Source organism: Peromyscus californicus, unplaced genomic scaffold (assembly GCF_007827085.1).
Source record: "Peromyscus californicus insignis strain IS unplaced genomic scaffold, ASM782708v3 Scaffold_12__1_contigs__length_115047231, whole genome shotgun sequence".
NCBI lineage: Eukaryota > Metazoa > Chordata > Mammalia > Rodentia > Cricetidae > Peromyscus > Peromyscus californicus.
In genome coordinates this window covers 55,834,053-55,854,321 of record NW_026294413.1, presented here as the reverse complement: position 1 = coordinate 55,854,321, position 20,269 = coordinate 55,834,053, and the positions used below count along the sequence as shown (strand labels likewise).

The following is a 20,269-nucleotide window of genomic DNA, read 5'->3' as shown; positions in this document are numbered from 1 at the left end:
AGCTTTCAGTGTAATCGATAGAAGTTTTTGCACTTTAAATCATGACACCACTTAGCTTCTCATCATTATTCTAGCCTCAATCTTACTTTTTACTGACAACTATTTAGGCAAAGTGGATAGGGCACCGACCTTTCTAAAAACACAAAAGATCACAAATTCTTTTTTTTGTTTTTGTTTTTTTGAGACAGGGTTTCTCTGTGTAGTTTTGGAGCCTGTCCTGGAACTCGCTTTGTAGACCAGGCTGTCCTCGAACTCACAGAGATCCGCCCAGCTCTGCCTCCCGAGTGCTGGGATTAAAGGCGTGCACCACCACTGCCCAGCAATGATCACAAATTCTGAATGATAGCTGCTTTTTTCCTTGAACTAAAAGGGCCTGATGGCTGCTTTTCCTGAAGGAAATCCAATCCAACCTGGGGCAGAAAGCTTGTGTAGAAGCTGAGATATGTTTAGAACTCAGAACTATGATATGATATGGGGGGGGGCGGGTAACATGAGTTCAGTGCTGAGCCACTGGTGGAACAGAGCAAGACCCTTGTGCCTGCAACGTGGGCTACCAGGAGACTCACAATGTGAGGAGACTGTCGGCTCATCCCAATCACAGTCCGGTTGATCCTTCTCAACAGCCTCTCCATGATCAGCTGTACGTGTGTTGAAGTGGGGCCCTGCAGGAGAAACACAGCTGTGACATCATTCCCAGCCAAGGATGAAGAGCAGATGAGGAATACCCTGAATAGGCAGGCATATGCATGGGAAGTAAAAGAAAACGTTGCTTCTGTGTAGGGTCAAAAAAACAAAAACTAAGCAAAGAGAACCCCCAAAAACAAAACTCAAGGTTAGAGGTCTGTTGTGCAATATATGTTGGTGACTCCTTCTCATTACAAGTATTAAAACCCTAACACCCTATAATATCAGAGGACCTCTGGGAGGTAATTAAAGTCACGAGGGTGGGGCTTTGATCTGACAGAATTAGTGCCCTTATTAGAAGAGACTCTGGGTTTGGGGGACGTATACATTTACTCTATACTCTCTGCCCATTGTTTCATGTATTCATGGACTAGAGACCACAACAACACTCAGGGAGAGGGTGGCCATCCTCAAGCCTTGAGGAGTGTCCTCAGCGGAGCTCAATCACACTGACACCCTTGACCTCAGACTTTCAGCTTCTAGAACTTCCAGGAACTAAACTTTTGTTAAGGCTCCCAACTCTATGGTGTGTTACAGAAGACTAGGCATCATCACTCTAGAACTTAATGTCCTAACAGTCACATGTGACTCTGAGCCATTGTTCCACTTCACTGATCTTTAGTTTTCATCACTGTGAATGGAGGAAGGTGACAGTGCTCTTATTGGACTCAACTGTACTAACACAAAACAGCGCTGAATACATGTGCATGCTCTAATTCCTTCCCTTCCCGTAGCTGACATCAGGGCATCCATTTTTCCTTTGTCAATGGTATCAATTGCAGTTTCTTGGTTAGGGGTGGGAGCCCATAGTCCACTTACCCCTCTCAGTGCCAGGACCCTGCTTGGCTTGACCCTGTGGGCAGGCCTTGTATGAGCTGCCACAGTAAGAGTCACTTTTTTTAAAATGCTATGTATACAACATGACTGGTCACATGTTTTTATTTGCTACTAAGTTCTTGGTTAGGAATCAAATTCCCAGTCATATGACTACTGGAAAAACGTTTTCAACTTTATAATGTGGTTTCTACAGGTATGTGTAAGGATAAAGGAAGAAGGATTATCTATCATGAATAAATATCAAATGAACTGTACAAACAGTATGTGAACTACTGGGGCCCAAGGATATGGAAAAGACAAATATAGGGCTTAATCGGAGAAACAACAGTGTCTTCACATGCTTCTGGGGCCACGGCTGGCATAGCAGAAATACAAAGGCACCCACAGGACTGACAAGCTGGGATAAGGTGGGCGACTGGGCCATGGTTGACCTAGTCAAGTGAAGTCCAAGTTGGCTGTGAGATAAAGTATGAGTATCTTTTGTGTCCTTTGGTAGAGTCGAATCTAAAGAGACTGCTAAGAATCACAGGCCAAAAAGCATATGTGGTCTTTGCCTTGTGGGAACCCCTGCTTCCAGCAACCATCATGGGGAACACAGCCTGCCATTTAGATAAGTGAGATTCTTTTTCTTCTGTACCATCAGTGCTCAAGAGAACACACTCTGTGAAGTTTCCCAGCATCTCCAATGGGGCCTGAACATTGCACACAGGAAATCCAGGCAGGACCAGCTCCCGATTTTTCAAGAGGTGGGGCTGGGGTGTTCACAGAGAACATCAAAAACATCAACCTGTGCAATACGTGGGGGGCGGGGTGTGCCTGTGCGTGTGGAGGCCATTGCCTTTCTCCTTCTCACTACCTTATTTGCTGAGTTAGGGTCCTCCCACTGGACTTACAGACCACTCTTTTGTCTAAACTGGCTGACTAGTGAGCCCCTGGGGGAACGCCTGCCTGTACTTGACAGTGCTGGGGTCACACATATGTATGTGCAACCATGTTCAGATTTTATATGTGTGTTGGGAAACCTAAATTCAGGGCCCCATGCTTACATAGCAAGCTCTTGACTCACCGAGCCACCTTCCCAGCCCATGAACTTAAATAAGACTCTTTTTTTTGTTCGTTTGGATTCTGAGATGGAGTCTTACCAAAGTAACCCTGTCTGGCCTGGAACTCACTAGGTAGATCAATCTGGCCTCAACCTCAGAGACCTGCCTACCTTTGCCTCTTGAGTGCTGGGATTAAAGTGTGCACTACCATGCCTGACCAACTTAAAGAGTTCATAACAGCACTGCCAATGACCTCTGTGGTAAGCCAACTAGGAAAACCTCCCAGTGAGGGCCCTCACACTAAGCTATTTGATTGTCTCTGACCCTAATGTGAGGTATGGCGTGTTTAGTCCACTCTGAAAAGGACACAGCTTGCTCTACCCCCTTAGTGCTCCTGCATTGCCTGAGAGGAGGAAGGCCACAGAGTTTCCTGTTGGGGCAAAGGGACCGGCAGAGCCTCAGGCCATAGAGGATGACTGGACTCACCACATCCTTCCTGTCCAGCACCTCTAGTATGTTGCTTAGAAGCTGTGAGCTCGCCTCATGGTCGGGTTTGCTCGAGTGGTCGTCCAGCTGGCCACTGAGCTGGTCTGTCAGGAGCGGAAGCAGCACCTCCCTGCACTCTGAAGAACAGAAGAAAAGGGCTCACAGAGCATGGCTACCCCAGACCCACGAGCTCCCTCTGCAGTTATACATGTCTCTGAAGCCCCTGCAGCCAGCCCAGGCAGCAGAGCACATGGACTTCGGCATGAAGCTTCAATCTTGTCCCTGGAGTTCATAGTTTAAGAAACTCCCACCAAAGGCAGATGTGAGCATTGACCACACTCTTTCTATTTTCAATGCTGGGGATTGATGGGAGGGACTCTCCCTCTATGGCTGCAATGGACACTTAAGCCTTAACAGTGAGTGAATTATATAACAATTTCTCTAGCTTGTGTGTGTGTGTGTGTGCGCGCACGCGCGCGCGAGCGCGTGCGCGCGTGTGCACACGCACGCGCTTACTTGAGTTCATGTGTACCAAATGCATGCAGGAGCCCATGGAGGCTAGAAGAATGCATCCTATCTCCTAGAGATGGAGTTACAGATGGTTGTGAGTTGTCATGTCGGTACTAGGAATTGAACCTGGGTTCTCCACAAAAGCAGCAAGTGCTCCTAACTACTTAGCTATCTCCTCAGCCTATCCGCTCCCCATTTCTAATTCTGTTTTAAAATTTTTATGTTTTGATATTGGGTGCTAGGGACTGAAGCCAGGGCTTCCCACACGCTGGGCACATGCTCTACACCATCAACCCCTCCAGTTTGTTCTTTTGGTTTTGTTTTAAGGCCAACATGAGCATGAAGTCACAGGAAATAGAGAAAAACAAAGATAGCCATATTCTCAGAAATGTCTGCACTCGACAAAGACAATTAACTATCAAATTCCTGTGAACACAGGCTTCCCTGTACGTCACAAGCACATTCTGTGTACGTCTCTGTGGACGTGTGGTCTACGGGGAGCGTCACTTCCTATGTCTTTCTCCTGGAATCTCCACCAGGACGGTACTTTATTACGATGACTCCAAGCTCTCCAGACTATAAAAGTGACTGTCACAGTGATTCTACTGCCTCCAACGAGACCTAACTGGAGACTGACGAGATGGCTCCTGAATTTGATCCCCACAACACACATAATGGAAGAAGAGAACTGACTTGGATAAGTTCCTCTGATCTCTATGTATGTATGGTAGTGTGCATGTGCATGCATGTATACACACACAAACACATACACATACACACACACACACACACACACACACACACACACACTACCACCACCACCAACAACAACAAATAAAATGTAAAAAAATAAAAAGAAAAGAACTATTTAGCTGGGTGTGGTGGTGCATGCATACAATCCTAGCACTCATACGTAGACAGGAAGAGCTAGGGTCTGAGGTCAGCCTGCACTGCAGAGAGAAAACTGTTTCAGTGAAAAGGGAAAGAAACAATAGTAACCATCAGAGATAGTACACCAGGCTGGAGAGACCGCCCAGCAGTTAGAGAGCACCGCTGCTTTTCCAGAGGATCCGAGTCCGGTTCCCAGCACCCAGGTCAGGAGGCTCACGACCACCTGTCACTCCAGCTCTAGGGGATCAGGGCACCTCTTCGGGCCCCCTTGGGCACTTGCATGTACACACACACACACACACACACACACACACACACACACACACACACGAAGGGGGGGGGAGGGCGGGATAAAAAGGAAAGATTAAACCAACTTCAGCCTCTTAAACTGCTTTCCCAAGAGGTCCTTAAGGCCCAGCAAAATGGGCTAGTAGTGGTGGTGCACACTTTTAATCCCAGCACTCAGGAGGCAGAGGCAGATGGATCTCTGAGTTCAAGGCCAGCCTGGTCTACAGAGTGAGTTCCAGGATAGCCAGGGCTAGGCAGAGAAACCCTGTCCTAAAAAAACAAAAATAAATAAACAAATATATATAAAGAACCAGCAACCTGCCAAGGGTATTGCTGTTACCAAACTCCAATTAAATAGAACAGGGCAACAAAACACAGGCAGGTGAGCGCTTCCTATCACAGATGTCAGCCTGGCCTGGGGGAACCTGGGGGATCTCCTTCCTGCTCTTCTTAACAGTTCATTTGTAAAATTTCATTGATAAGCTTATTTGTTGATGCTTTTTTTTTTCAGTCTTTCGTCTTTTGTGAATACAATAAATATCACAGAGATGTGCTGCAAACACACTGTTATATCCAATTTAAAGAGAGGCATCACTTGTTAAAATCAACTAATCTAATCGGAGCAAGACCAACCAGAGAACAGAGAAGTAAGTGCCAAACATAGCAATGCTTGCCATAACTCCGCAGTAAACCACTCTGGCACACATGTGGTCAAGTGGAAGGCTTCTGACATCTTCTTCCCCAAATGCTACAGGTTCTGAGGGAGGAGACTTCCTTACCTGCCTCCTGAAAAAGGCTGCTCTCCACTATCTTGGTCATGCAGTTAAGCTTTTGCCGGACCAACTGGTTGTCGGGAATGCTCTGAATGAACTTGCAGAAAAGCACGCTGGAAGAGAAGCTGCAGGGTCAGTGTGCTCACCTGGCCAGGCAAAAGACATCCTTAGGCACATCTCCACTCTGACTGCTGAGGAGGAGTGACCCGGAAAACTCATGGATGACCTGAGACTTGATTTGAGAGTGTCTCTGGAAACATTCCTGTCCCCAGAGGGTTCTCCCTTAGGACTGACTTTGCCCTTGAGAGCCTAGCCCACCCACAATCACCATCACTTCCACCTCAATTCTCAGCTACCACAAAATGCCATTTCTAGCAACCTTCTCTCTAAGGGCCACCGTACTTTGCCTTCCTAGGCTCCTTTCTTTTGCATAGCTTCTTTTCCCACAGAGAGTGCAATTCTCTCCCCAGGGCCCGCTTTGTGCGTTCTTTTCTCTCTTCCACAGAACTGAGCACCAACAGGTGCTCCCTTAACACTTGTTAGAACCAAGCGTGTGTAGCAGCCAGCCTCTGCCGAGCACTGGGCTGCCCCTGTTAGTTTTGAGATACAAATAGTATTCTGCTACTCACCTGAGCTCCATGGGATCGAACACCAGCTTGACGTCATTGATTATGCTAGGAAGGTACTTCAAAGCTGCCCCCTGTAAGAAGCACGAAGTCAAGTCAATGCCAAGGAAGTCAAAAATGGAATACACTGCTGCATCCCAGGAGGAGAGGGCAGGACTTGGGGTTTAAACTGGGAACTGGAAGCAGGTGCCCTTGCCATGAGAAGCTGGTATTGTTAAGAATGACCTCCCCCGAGCTTCCTTCTGAAAATGCAGGAGGCCCAGGCCCTGGTCTTCATTCCCAAAAGGCCATGTGTATTTACAGCACATTTTTTTTTTTTTTTTTTGGAGGTAATTCAAGTTTCTCCCACCAGGTCACCATGGAAGGCAAGGAAGGAATAGTAACAAACTGGAGCCCTCAAGGGTTACATACTTCACAGTTTGTAAAAGCTGCTGCTGCTGGTGACTCTGCATTTCTGGAAGGAGGTGGGCGGGGGTGGGGGTGGGGGAAGAAGTGGTGACAGAGAAGATAAACTGCCACCTGTGACAGCCAGGGGGATCAGTTTGCTAAAATCAAGGGATCAAGCAGGACTTATAGCAGCCACTCAAGCGGAGTCTAAAAGGGAAGTCTGTCTTTGGTGAGCTGACATTTGAGGATACAAACGCATATAAAAGTTAAAATGTGGACATATTTACTTTGATTGTGTGCTTGTTTTGGGCAATGCTGTGGCTAGAACCCAGAGCCTCAAGCATGCCAGGTAAGCAACCTAAGAGCCACAGCCTCACCCACTTCTCCTCTACTTCTGCCCGTTCTACTATGCCTCTCCAGCTCTCTATGAGCACACTTCACTTCTCCCTCCCACCACGTCACATCTTCGGGAAAGGTCTTCAAGGGGGAGGGGGGTCACCCACAAGGTCGCCAGGCTAACCTTGATCTTGACCGCTTCTTCTAGAGGCCTGTCCATGAGCGTGTTGAAAGCAAGAAACAACTGGCGGATCGAGTTGTTGAATTCATCTCCATCTTCACTCTGACCATAAAATCTAATAAGAAAGAGAATTTACAGTAGACTTGTGGTCTCAAAAAACAACACTAGAGGTCAGTGCCTTGCTGGTCACCATCTCTAATTGTGCCGAGACAGCTCAGGGGGGCACCCCAGCACTGTTTTTAATGGAACCAAAAGTCAACCCAACAGCCTGAAAAGACATCAAGACCCTGAAAAGAGCAAAGCGGTCATCTGGAGGTACAGTCCTAAGCCACGGTTTAGAGCTGGCTGACCAGGACTGCCAGCTGTTGCTGAATGGAGGGCCCCAGCCTGGAGAAGCATTTGGCTCAGGCAGTTTGTGGGCACTGCTGGCAGGAGGGAAAATAGCAGCAAGTCACTGTGCAGAGGTAGCAAGTGAGTGGGCATGGCTGCCGTCCTCAGCTCATGAGCAGGAACAGGGGGTGTAGGTCCCCAGAGCAGATTCTGCTGGTATCTAAAACACTCTCTTCCAGATTCCCCCCTCTTCCCTTCCTCTCCACTGTCTCATGCCTTCGAGCCTTGCACTGAGCTGAGGCCACAGGTACTGTGGAGAAGCTCCCCAGCCTAGCCTACAAACCCCAGTTGTTGTAAGCTTTCTCCACTGTACATCCCTGATTGCTGCTGCCCTGCTCTACCGTGCCTTGAACATCATTGACCAGGATGTGCCTTGATTAAAGTATTCTGCTTGTCTTCCTAAGACAGGTGCCATCAACTCAGAAGTGGGTTGTTTTACCGAAGTACATACTAGAAGGTCTCTGGCTAGTTTCCCCAAACATAGACATCCCAAAGAGCAGAACTTGTGCATGGTCATTGATGGCAACTCCACCAAGTGTTCCAGGGGAGGTATGACAGATCCAGAATATATGAACACACTCAAGCAAGGGTGTACTCATATATATATATATATATATATATATATGCTAGTCTCCTCCACTCACCTGAACACACTGACTGATCTCTTTCTAAAAACCCCAAATCTAAAAACTCTCCAAAACTTTTATGAGTGCTGACATGAAGCCATGAGTAGAAACTTCCCTATCTGACCTCACATGAGGGTTCAGTAAAAATGTACACGCAATGGAAATTGTATAAAACCACCTTGAGGCTATGTGCACGAGGCATATGGAAAACAGAAGAACTTTGTGTTTGGATTCCAGTCCCACCCCTAAGATACCTTATTATATGTCTTCAAATATTTCAAAATCCTCCCAAAACTGGAAACCTGTAACTGCTTCTAGTCCTTAACATCCTGGTTAAGGAATACAGTAACCAGGGAATGTGAACTCCTTGGGGAATGTTATCAAGCCAGGTGATAATTCGTAGTTTTCGACACACTCACTGAAAGACTTAGAAAAGAACTTGGGGTGTGGAGATGGTTTAGTAGGTAAGATCACTTGCTGTGTGAGCATGGGACCTGAGTTCAGATCTCCAGTGCTCATGTAATAAGCCAGGCTTGGCTACATGAGCTTGTAACTCCACCACTGGGGGCTGGGGGTGGGGCAGAGTCAGGAGGATCACTATTGGCTTGCCAAAAACTAGTGAGCTCCAGGCTCAGTAAGATTCCACCTTAAGGGAATATGGAAGAAGTGATAGAGGACCACTCAGTGTCCTCTGGCTTCCATATGTCTGTCCTGGTTGTACATGCATGTACAAACACATGTACTATATACACACACAAACAAAAAGAAAAGACCTCGAAGTTAATCCCAAAGCCGCTCAAAATCAACCAAGGGAACACGTTTCATTTTTCTACTCAGCTCAACAGTTCTTGTTTTAGTGAACGCCATCAGCCATCACTGCCCAGTCCAACCTCAAGGTGGTCTAGGGCCCTTCCCTTTCTACTGCTGCCCCATGAAGTCCTACAACAGCCAATCAGCAATTCCTCCTGAATCAACCCCCCCTGTCCACTTGCAGAGCCTCAGTGTCTCACCCTTGAGCAGCCTCTCAGTGGTGACTCACTTTCATTCTCAGCCTTGCACAGTCCATGTTCTACACAGGAAGTGAGATGATCATTGAAAAGCCGGAGTTTAGTATCTCATTAATCAAACTCTCCTAGTGCTGCCTCCGCACTTGGATTAGACCCAAGCTCCCGGCTTGTCACAAGACCTGTCTATCTAAGGCCATCGTCACCAATCAAGACTTCTAGAGCAAGCAGCACATTGAGCCATTTACACTCATGAGTCCTGGATGCAGAAGGACCTCTCGTGGACCTTCTCCAGTGGTCTCCTTATCCACCTCTAACTTCACCCCCCAAAGACCTGGAGTTTGCTTATCCTATGACCAATCAAAGCTGACTACAAATGAGCATGAGGAACACGGGGATCTAGGTGAGTACCAGCAGCATCCTGTTACTGGGACCATTACCTCAAGTAGAGCACTCGCGACTGGATGATGAATCGAAACAGGTACTTCAAGGCTTTCAAGGCAGCGAAGAGCAATTCTGTCTTGCTAGGGTCATCAGCATTAGCCACATAAAAGTTTAGTACCTTGGAGAGTTTCCTAAAAATGGTAAGAAAGCAACATTGTCAAGGGCAACACTGTGCTCAAGCCCTGGGGTATGCAACACAGAAAGGGATGGATGTAAACTGGGAAGCGCAAGGTCTAGCTTTCAAGTCCACCCTCTCAAATACGCCCTCAATAGGCAGACTGACTGCTGTTTTGTTTCCACGTCTGTCTAGCTTTGACACTTGCCCTCTTCTTGGAAATATTGGGAAAATTTAGGAGGAATTAATTCCTCAAGGCACAAGTTTTCCATTGATGGAGGTGAAAAGAGGGCTCGGGAGATGACAGAGCAGGAGCCAGGAGACGGCTCGGCGTTAAAGCACTTGCTATTCAAGCAGCAAGTGTGAGAACTAGAGTTTGGATCCCCAGAACTCAAGGAAATGCCAGGTGGGTCTGGTGGCTCACCCGTAATCCAGTGCTCAGAAGGCAGAGACTGGGTCCAGGAAGCAAGTCATCTAACTAAACTAGCTACATCCACAAGTTCGGGGCAGTGACCTGGGAAGATGGCTGACATCAGCCTTGGGCCTTCAAATGCAAATAAGCACACACAAGTACACACACAAACACACATACATACATGCACATGCGCGCGTGTGCACATACCCATATACATGCACACAGGTACACCACATACACAAATACATGAAAAGGAGGAAAGGGAATCAAAGAGTTAAGAGGATTCACCTTACTGGGATTATTTTGTTTTTCTGGCATTTAAAGCAGACATCTTCCAATACCCCGTGAAGGACAGATGATGCTTGCCTGTGGCAGTTGCCTAAGCTAATTCCTTCCAGCCTGCCCCAACCATTTGAAATGGCGCCAGATGGAGTCTTCACTGATGAGAAAAGTGGACTCACTCTGACTCTGTATCATCCACTGTTCTGAACATGCCATTAGACAAACATCTGGGATTTTACGTAGTTTTACATTTTATTATTATTTTATATGTACATGCTCCATCTTCCTAGTGCTGGGATTACAAATGTGTGCCACAATGCTCTTCTTTACTTAGACTCTGGTGACTGAACTCCGGTCCTCAGCCTTGAGCAAGCACTTTATGGACTGAATCATCTCCCCAACACCATGGTATCAGGGTAACTCGGACTTTTGAGGGCACTTATATTTCAATTATTTTTGTTTTAAAATCAATCCCTACCTTTCTCTTTCCCTTCCCCCAAATTCGCCCACAAATCCAAGGGAAACATGAAGAATTAATCAAGTGCTGCAAATAAACCCAGCAGCAGGCAGGAGAGTGCTAACTGGCTACTCTCTGGCAGGTATGTGTCTGACCCTGGGCTCCTGACTGGCCTCGTCTATGTGCTGAGTTACGGTCTTGTATTCTCGGCTACTGAAAATTCCCTTAGGAGACAGGTGAAAAGGTGAGAATCTGTCATCCCGGCTCCTGGGTGGCAGAGGCAGGAGAATCAGGAATTCAAGCTTGCCATGGAGCCTCATTGGGCTCAGCGTCATAATCTACAACTATCTTAGTTGTAGCCACTGACCCCTTGGAAGGTCAAGGTGCTGGGCGGACATACACCATATGCTGGTGTGTCTGCTGCCTCCTCGACCCACGAGGCACTCACTGATCCTAAGGCTAGCTGATGAGCATGGTGTATAACATCCCCTTTGTAGGACTCGTGGCCCTGCATCTTCATGAATGGTTGGTGTAGAAGACACCACTGAGGCACAAATGATCTGGCAACATGACACGGCATGAGCCACTGTCCAGAGCACAGCTAACCAGTCCCAGCTACCTTCCTGTCATGACAGGTCCCATCACTCAGCACAGTTGTCGGGTCACATGGGAGCTGAGCACCGCAGCGGGGAAGCCAAGTAGACACAGCAGGTTGGTTCCTCTAGGCAGCGAGCCACAAACGGCACACTGAAAGAAGGCTGCTCTGTGTAAAAGGTTCAAACTACTGCCTCGTGGGTAAAAGGAAATTAAACCAAAGCTCCTAATGTCCTACGAGCACTCAGTTCCCCAAAGCATTGTGGGGAAGGGCTGAGGGTGCGGCCTGCCTTTCTACCAGGCTTGCTTTTGCCTAGTTCATTGTTGGACCCCCTTGGTGCCTCACGTCCATCTCACTGACATCTGATTCAGAAGCTCCTGAGTTTGGTCATCTGCTGTGGGATGTTCTGTATGGCAAATGTGTTGCTCTGATTGGTCAATAAATAAAACACTGATTGGCCAGTGGCTAGGCAGGAAGTGTAGGCGGGACAAGGAGGAGAATAAAGCTGGGAAGTGGAAGGCTGAGTCAGAGACACTGCCAGCTGCCATGATGACAAACAGCATGTGAAGATGCCGGTAAGCCACGAGCTATGTGGCAAGGTATAGATTTATAGAATTGGATTAATTTAAGCTGTAAGAACAGTTAGCAAGAAGCCTGGCACGGCCATATAGTTTGTAACCAATGTAAGTCTCTGGGTTTACTTGGTCGGGTCTGAGCAGCTGTGGGACTGGCAGGTGAGAGAGATTTGTCCTGACTGTGGGTCAGGCAGGAAAACTCTAGTTACAGTCATCTGCTTCTGTGCCTGTCTCCATCTCCCCACTGTATGCCCTTGGGTTTTATCTTCTTGGTTTTGTGTGCATACATGCATTTGCACATGTGTATGTATGCACATACAATGGGTGTGAGCACATATGTGTTGAAGCCAGAGGTCTACATCACGTGTTTTCCATAATCATTCTCCTTTTAAATTTTTGAGACAGCTTCTCCCTGGAGCTCACTAATTCAACGTAACTAGCCAGCCAACAAGCCCCAGGGATCCCCCTGTATCCACTTCTCCAGTACTGGGGTCACAGGCACACATCACCATGACTGGCTTTTGACTTGGGTCCTGAGGATCCAACCCAGGGCCTTGTACTTGCGCGGCAAGCACTCTGCTGGCCGTCCCATTCCCCCAGCCCACGCTCTGGGGTTTTAAGAAACGTCTCCTTATCCTGAAGGAAAGGACTGAGTCCAACACCCTGTTCCACTGACACATTATTCAAATGGCCTCTTTCCACAAAGATGCTTAGGACACAGTTCCACCCTCCCGCCTCACTGACTGCATGAAGGGCTCCTCCTGTTGCTCAACTATCCAGCCAGCCCCAGGAACATACCAGTCCCCCGAGTCATACTTACACGTGTGCCAGGGTGGCACTGAAGTGCTTGTAAATGTAGGTTTCGAGTACAGGGTTAAAATGCTGAAACTTGATGTCTCCTATCAGGGAGATGATGAAGACCTGCCAAAGGTGGCCAGCATTAACAGCAGTACTGCACAGCCCAGATGTTCTGCCTGGAACAAGACTCTAACCTCCAGGTGCCTTTTCTTTCTTGATTCTGTTTGCGGCATTTCTAGTCTACTATCCACGCTGAAGGGAAGTCTTAGGGTTCACGTTTAACATAGACAGATTATATGAGTCTGGCATATTGCTATGGACAAACTGATCCAGGCCATCACCACTGGCTGTGGGACGCTAATGTCACAAAGGGGTACACAGTTGAGTTAAGGCACAGAAGAACACAGGACACCAGGAAGGAAGATGGAGAAAGTGGTTTGTGGGAATTAACTAAACTAACACAATTTCCCATGAGATTTTCCCCAAGCTGAGTAGGAATACCCTGTGAACGTCAGAGTTTGGTCCCCCATTTCTTCCGTATTGTCACTTTATGTCTATGGAGTACACAAAGGATGAGTGTGTATAAAAAGAGGCACTTGAGATTGATTGTCCTGCTGGGGTTCATCTCCGTGGTCTCTAGTCACTCTCTTTTCCCCACAAACTGGGGCATGACCGAGCTCAGTTCACGGTGACTGCATTGCCTGGCTCCATCTTCCAACGTTAGCTCTGATGCCCTGACCCGCTGCTAAAAAGACCAGTTTCGTCGCGCTGGAAAACACCGCACATTCGCAATTTCCTACACCTCACCCCTAATCTTCAGATCAAATCCTGTCCTAGACTCCCCTCAGCCATGAGGAAAGAGGCTTGGGTTAGGTGCATCTACTTCCTCCTGTTCACAGGATGTCCTCTGCCTTTCCCACTTCCCATTGTGATGCATCCCTCTTCTGATTCCAGTTGTTAGAACAGGCTTAAGCACTGTGTGACAAACTTGTCTGCTAGGCTGCCTATGCTACACAAAGACACTAAGATTCATCTCAGACTGGTGAATGCAGCCTCCCTGACAGGGCCCGACAAGGACATACATCATTCTCTAGCAAGGGCTTCTCCTGGGCTTTGACTAGAGAATGATAAAAGAAGTTCAAGTGCCTGGCAATCTCTAATGTAATTAAACCCATTGTTTTCCCTAATGGAAAAGTGAAAGTGTGTCAAAAAAGTGAGATCAAATAGAAAGTAAGAGCTTGGAAGACAAGACCTTGGTTCCTAATTAGACTTCTCAGAGTTTAGGCTAAAGAAATACTCAGAGAGATGTACATGAATAATTTTGTAATTTTGCTTGATGATATTTATGGTACTTAAAAAACATGCTAAACTGCTTACCAGTGCATCAAACACAAGGAAGTCGTACGTTTCATTGTCTGACATTTCCATCATTATGTTAAAAAGTGCATCTAGTGTATCCTGTAAAAACTGAAGGTAAGAGAAACAGAGAGGTTATTGGGGCTTCATCCTGCTACATGCTGTAGAAAAAAAATGGGAAGTCATCAGGTTCTAATAGAAGAGTTGTATAAAAGATTTTTGTAAGATTGGCACACTGGCTTAGTCCTGTAGATACTGAGTTTTAGATTTCCTCTTGGCTTAACTGAAATTGTTAAATTAGTGACATAGTAAGGTATACTTGTGGCCACGGACATATAGGCATACCTTAACAATTTCTCCTCCATCCACTTCCATCAACTTCTTCAGGTTGTGCTTAATGTTCTGAGAGTTGGAACGCCAGTTTAATAAGCCGAGCAGGTCCACTGGGAAGAACACAAACCACAGATATTAGAAGACATGGCTACAGAGTTTTCTAGGAAAAATCACTACTGCCAGGCTGCAGGAATAGCTCAAGGGGTAAAAGTGCTTATCATGCAAGTCCCAAGACCTGAGTTCAGATCTCTAGACCCACATAAGGCTGGCTGCAGTGGGGCGTATCTGAAGCCCCCAGTGCTCCTAGAATGAGACAGCCTGGTTTACAGAGTAGCAAACAAGAGACCCCTGCCTCAAACAAGACGGAAGGAGAGGACTGACATCCAAGGGTGTTCTCTGACCTACACATGTGTAATGCGGCACATGCCTGCCTGCACACACACGAACACCCACATGCCACACACACACAAAGATTTTTAAAAGTTAACTGCTCTTCATAGTAGCTAATTTAAGAAGTACCTCGGGTGTTATTGCAATTTATTATCTCATATAAATCAGAGGAAACATTGTGACACTCTTTAGTCCCTCAAGGGAGAAAAGCAATCAGCTACTGATGTGCAACAACATAAAATGATGAATGACTGGAACTCGTGTTTCTCAAATGATGATGTCATCTTTATAAAAGTAAGCATAGACTCCCAGTCTCCAACTTCCTGCCTGATAGATATCCGTGTCTGGGCAGAGTCACCGGGAAGGGGCAACATAGAGACATATCAGTTCACTTTGGCGTCACAACTGTACTGTGGGGATTTTGTTTTTCAGAGGAGAAAACAGGCTTTGTGACACTTGGCTTTAGGTCACAAGACTACCGAGGGGCAGCAGGAGTGGCTTTAGCCACAGTTTGATCTGATTCTAAACATGACAGCTAACAATGCAGACACAAATGAATTTCATGACTAGACTTCTCCCAGAAGAACATACCCCATGTATACTAATATACATTTTTTAATCTGAAATCCAAAGTATTTGTAGTCCTGAGAATTCCAGAAAAGGGATAGTCAATGTGTACTATTTGTTACTCTTGTTTAAAAGATGGGGAAACTAAGTCACAGGGGAAGTCACTGCAGAGCTGGGACTGACAGAGGCACTCTTTTTTTTTTGGTTTTTTGAGACAGGGTTTCTCTGTGTTGCTTTGCGCCTTTCTTGGACCTCGCTTTGTAGACCAGGCTGGCCTCGAACTCACAAAGATCTGTCTGCCTCTGCCTCCCAAGTGCTGGCATTAACTATGATTTAAAACTCAGTATTCAGTAGCCACATACATTTCGTTATTCAATTAAACTCTAAAATTTAAATGGACTCCAGCCACCAGCCATTTGGACTGCTTCCAGTGTGTCCGCATTGTAAATATCAGAAAACATCCTCGCATATAAGTGCTGATGCACATCTCACTAGTGCCAAGTTCAATGTTTAGGAGTTACAACCAACTTCTGTGACTACTATACCTTCACCCTCCATCAGCGGTTTATCACACACACACACACACACACACACACACACACACACACACACACACACACACACAGAGGCTTATGTGACTGGCACAAGTTTGTTGTGTCTTCTATGAAGCTAAGGACACTTTCTACCTTAAGTGAGTTCGCCTTCCCATGCAGATCAGCTCTGCATTTCACTCTGTTAAGCACAGCCACAGGACCAAGTTGGAACACCACCCTTAATCTCTAGCCAATCAGGATCCATCAACATCAACCCAATACCGACTCCTAAAGAACAACCAGGAGCTGACTCCCGAGTGGGCCTTTCCTCTGCAGTCCACTCTCCCAAGACAGCGCTGCTGTTCTCCAGCTCCAACCAAAGTCAGCCTCATGCTCACAGGCCTGATCCTGTGCGTAGTTCCTGGGATACGGACCTGCTGAGGTAAGGAAGACTCCTGGGCAGTAAATTCTGGGCTCACTGGTCAGCAGGGCTCCTTCTATGTGGCACAGGTTAAACGAGTAACTGCTGATGCTATCGAATGCCACGTTAAATATAAGCAGTTAAAACGGATGCCCAAGGTTTCCCGAGAAACAAAATGGCGCCTCATTTAAACTGTGCTGCTGATTTTATGGAAAATTCCTCATTTCCTGGAGCAATGGAAGGGGGGAAAACCAGGAGAAAGAGGAACTCTGCTGGGCATGGGGGCTCATACCTACTGGCACAGCACTTGGGAAGCTGAGACAGGGGAATCACTACTAGTCTAGGCTACATAGTGAGACCGTTTGTCAAAAAGCGGGGGGGGGGGGGGGGGGGGGGGGGGGGGACAGAAAAAATATGCTCTCTGCCATCCCCGTTCGGGCAAGAGACTGGTTACTGCCAGAATCCATCCCTAATTACTGACTTTCCTGGATCATCTACGAAACAAATAAACAAACCCCCAGTGTTATCTCTGATGTCTGGATGGAAGGTAACAGGAGACTTCTGAATTCCACCCATTCGTGAATGTGCTTAGGGTTTCCGATATGAGAAAGTATTCATGATGGCAAATTATTTTGTCAACCTGACAGGATCTAGAACCACCTAGGAGATGAACCTCTGAGTATATGTCTGTGAGGGAGCTTCTAGATTGTACTAATTGAGGTGGGGAGCCCCACTTAAAATGCGGGCAGTATCACTGCACAGGCTAGGGTCCCCATCCCATCTCCATAGAAGGTGGAAGGGAAGCTGCGCAACGGCACTCATCACGCTCTGCTTCCTGACTGTGTGACCCGCTGCCCCACTCTCCTGTGCTGTCCTCGTTGTGACAGGCTGCACCCTTGGCATCGGAGCCAAAATAAACTCTCCTTACTCAAATTGCCTCTGTCGAGCATTTCGTCCCAGAACCGGGAGAAGTAACTGTCACAGCACTGTAGCACACTGCTGGAGGAGCAGAGGGCGGAAGCCAACCACCAAGCATCCTGTTTCAGAAGACCTGCTGCCACATGGTCTAGCAACATGAGTCTAACCAAGGAGCCTAGGAGGACCAGAGCAGGACCATCAGTGCCCATGTGGTCCCCACACCTACCGTTCTGGGTGAGCTTTGTGGAACAAATGAGGGTGGCAATCTGAAAGCTGTCCTTCGTGCTGTCTTTGCTGGGCGTGAAGACGGACGGGTTTCTGGATGCCTGGGGTTCTGTTTCTTCCATCTCTGCCTTGGTCCCAGGCAGGGTCAGATAGTATTTAGCGTCTTCCATTTTCTTATTATCACCCTACAAGGGAAGCAAGTTAGAAAAACCAGAAACTGGGCAACATCTCTCACACACTAGCAAGAAATACCCTCCCCAAGAAGAGCATGGTCATTCTTAGTAGGGGATGTGTGACCTTATCAAATTGTATTTATAATCTCCTAGCATTTAGACATGATCTTCCTACAGAAGTCACAGAAGAAATAACTTTACCATGAAATAGTAAGGAAGTTAGTTGTGAACTAGAAATCAGAAGCTATTCTCTGCCAGAAGTGAATACGCGCATTACAGAATAAGGTTGAGTTTGATTCTCTTGAACTTATAAATGGTCACGTGTATATTTCACGGGGCCCATGGAGTGGATTCTGAAACTATTCAGAGACCAAAGACATGCTAAGGAAAGAAAACGTTTATTGGTGAGGCACAACTCAGATGAGCTGCCTACTATGCGTCAGCCGTCCTCTGCCAAATACTGCTGGGGAACTGAGACCTCCCAGCATGTACTTTAAATTCTAAAATCTCAGGAGGTGTAGAGCTCAGAACAGTGCAGCAGGGCCCAGACAGCAAAGGAATGGTACCTGGGTTACAGTGGTATGAAAACCACATCCTATCATACCCTATCAGGTTCTAGCCAAGCACAGCCCTTCACTGTCTGTGCCATTGGGATGATGGACAGCAGGATCAAGGGCCCTGCCCTTTACTAATCAGGACCAAGGCACACCCTTTGCCCTACAGTGAGATGCTCCTGGAACACTCACTAATCAGGCAACTCACTCTCCTACAAGAGGTGCAAAACCACTAAGGTATGACCTGGAGCCCTCTAGACTTTAGACGGCAGACACATGTAACTTTCAATAGATTTCTGAAGTTCTCACATATAAATCCCAAACAAGCCTGAAAAACCACATTCAAAGGGAACAGGTGGGTACGGGGCCGTTCTGAAGTCTGGTTCTATGAGTGTCACCTTGTATACCACCAGATCATGCCTCCCATCCTGCAGGGTGGTGCCGTCCATGTTCATCAGTTTCACAAAGGCCACCCCAAAAGCTCGCTCTGATTTATCTCTGGCTGAAAAGACAGAAATACATGCCTAAACCATGTGGGTGGACCCCAGGAGAAGATGGCTGTGGCGATTAATTTCACAGTTGCTCTGGGTGTGTGTGATGGTCAACCATATCAGAATAAACACAGGTCAGCAGTAAGCTTGTCTATGGATGTGTGTGATGGTCAACCATATCAGAATAAACACAGGTCAGCAGTAAGCTTGTCGATGGATGTGTGTGATGGTCAACCATATCAGAATAAACACAGGTCAGCAGTAAGCTTGTCTATGGATGTGTGTGATGGTCAACCATATCAGAATAAACACAGGTCAGCAGTAAGCTTGTCGATGGATGTGTGTGATGGTCAACCATATCAGAATAAACACAGGTCAGCAGTAAGTTTGTCTATGGATGTGTGTGATGGTCAACCATATCAGAATAAACACAGGTCAGCAGTAAGCTTGTCTATGGATGTGTGTGATGGTCAACCATATCAGAATAAACACAGGTCAGCAGTAAGTTTGTCTATGGATGTGTGTGATGGTCAACCATATCAGAATAAACACAGGTCATCAGTAGGCTTGTCTATGGATGTATGTGATGGTCAACCATATCAGAATAAACACAGGTCAGCAGTAAGCTTGTCTATGGATGTGTGTGATGGTCAACCATATCAGAATAAACACAGGTTAACAGTAAGCTTGTCTATGTCATAGCTGCTCCCAAACTGAGAATGTCTGATATTTCACATATGGGCTATTTTCTATGTTGCCTAATGAATGAGACCACAGTCTACTGAATCATCCAAACCAGAATTGTGGTGCTGACCAATCTCAGCCCTGTCAATCAATGTCATGTCCAACGTATCTTTGTAGTCTGATCCCTTTCCCTCTCCATGCCCTGTTCCTACCCAAGACCAAGGCGTGCTCACCCCATCTGTTTACCTCCGTAAGCCCTTCCTTCTGTCTTCATGCCTTTTCCATCCAACACTTTCTCCACACAGTCGGAGGGAGGGCTTTCAAATTAGACTCCTTCAGGGCAACCCCCCTGCCTCAACCCCTTTAACGAAGCTAAAGCTGACGACTCATAACTCCAGCTGCTTGGGAAACTGAGGCGAGAAGAATGCAAGCTTGAGGCCACCCTGGGCTACATACTGAGATCCTGTATCAGAAATAAGCAGCTACAAAAGTACAGGGCTAGGCATGTACCTTAATGATGGAGCACATAGCTGTCATGCACAGGGCTGTGAATTCAATTCCCAGCACCCAGAACAGAACAAAAACAAAAAAACAAAACACTATTCTATTTTCCCAATACCTTATGAATTCTGAGCTAAAATTGCCAATTTTCCCACATTTTCAAATTCACAAAGCATGGCAGGAGACAGCACATTTTAAGATGGAAATGTGCCCCAGCCCTCTTAACACTTACATTCTTGAGATGACCTGTGTCGGAAGGTAAATCTGATGTGGCAGCGTGTGACCTCCTCTATAGCTATGAAGACCTGCAGAAAGGGGAGGAGTCAGAAGGCGGGGCGTATGTGGAATCAGTTCCCCTCAACTGTAATGCACAGTTCTGA

General features: G+C 46.8%; 1 protein-coding gene across 1 annotated transcript in view; it reads right to left on the bottom strand.

Moving 5' to 3' along the window:
• Nucleotides 1–20,269, bottom strand: part of Dock5 (dedicator of cytokinesis 5) — a 194,345-nt gene that overhangs the window by 49,754 nt on the left and 124,322 nt on the right. The window contains exons 16-27 of the mRNA XM_052732867.1: nucleotides 20,122–20,194; nucleotides 18,612–18,715; nucleotides 17,488–17,671; nucleotides 14,445–14,542; nucleotides 14,121–14,210; nucleotides 12,766–12,866; nucleotides 9,503–9,637; nucleotides 7,046–7,157; nucleotides 6,142–6,212; nucleotides 5,519–5,625; nucleotides 3,051–3,187; nucleotides 567–662 (exon numbers count right to left, since the gene is read on the bottom strand). Coding sequence (XP_052588827.1) covers nucleotides 567–662; nucleotides 3,051–3,187; nucleotides 5,519–5,625; nucleotides 6,142–6,212; nucleotides 7,046–7,157; nucleotides 9,503–9,637; nucleotides 12,766–12,866; nucleotides 14,121–14,210; nucleotides 14,445–14,542; nucleotides 17,488–17,671; nucleotides 18,612–18,715; nucleotides 20,122–20,194 — 1,308 coding nt within the window. The remainder of the gene's footprint in view (nucleotides 1–566; nucleotides 663–3,050; nucleotides 3,188–5,518; nucleotides 5,626–6,141; nucleotides 6,213–7,045; nucleotides 7,158–9,502; nucleotides 9,638–12,765; nucleotides 12,867–14,120; nucleotides 14,211–14,444; nucleotides 14,543–17,487; nucleotides 17,672–18,611; nucleotides 18,716–20,121; nucleotides 20,195–20,269) is intronic.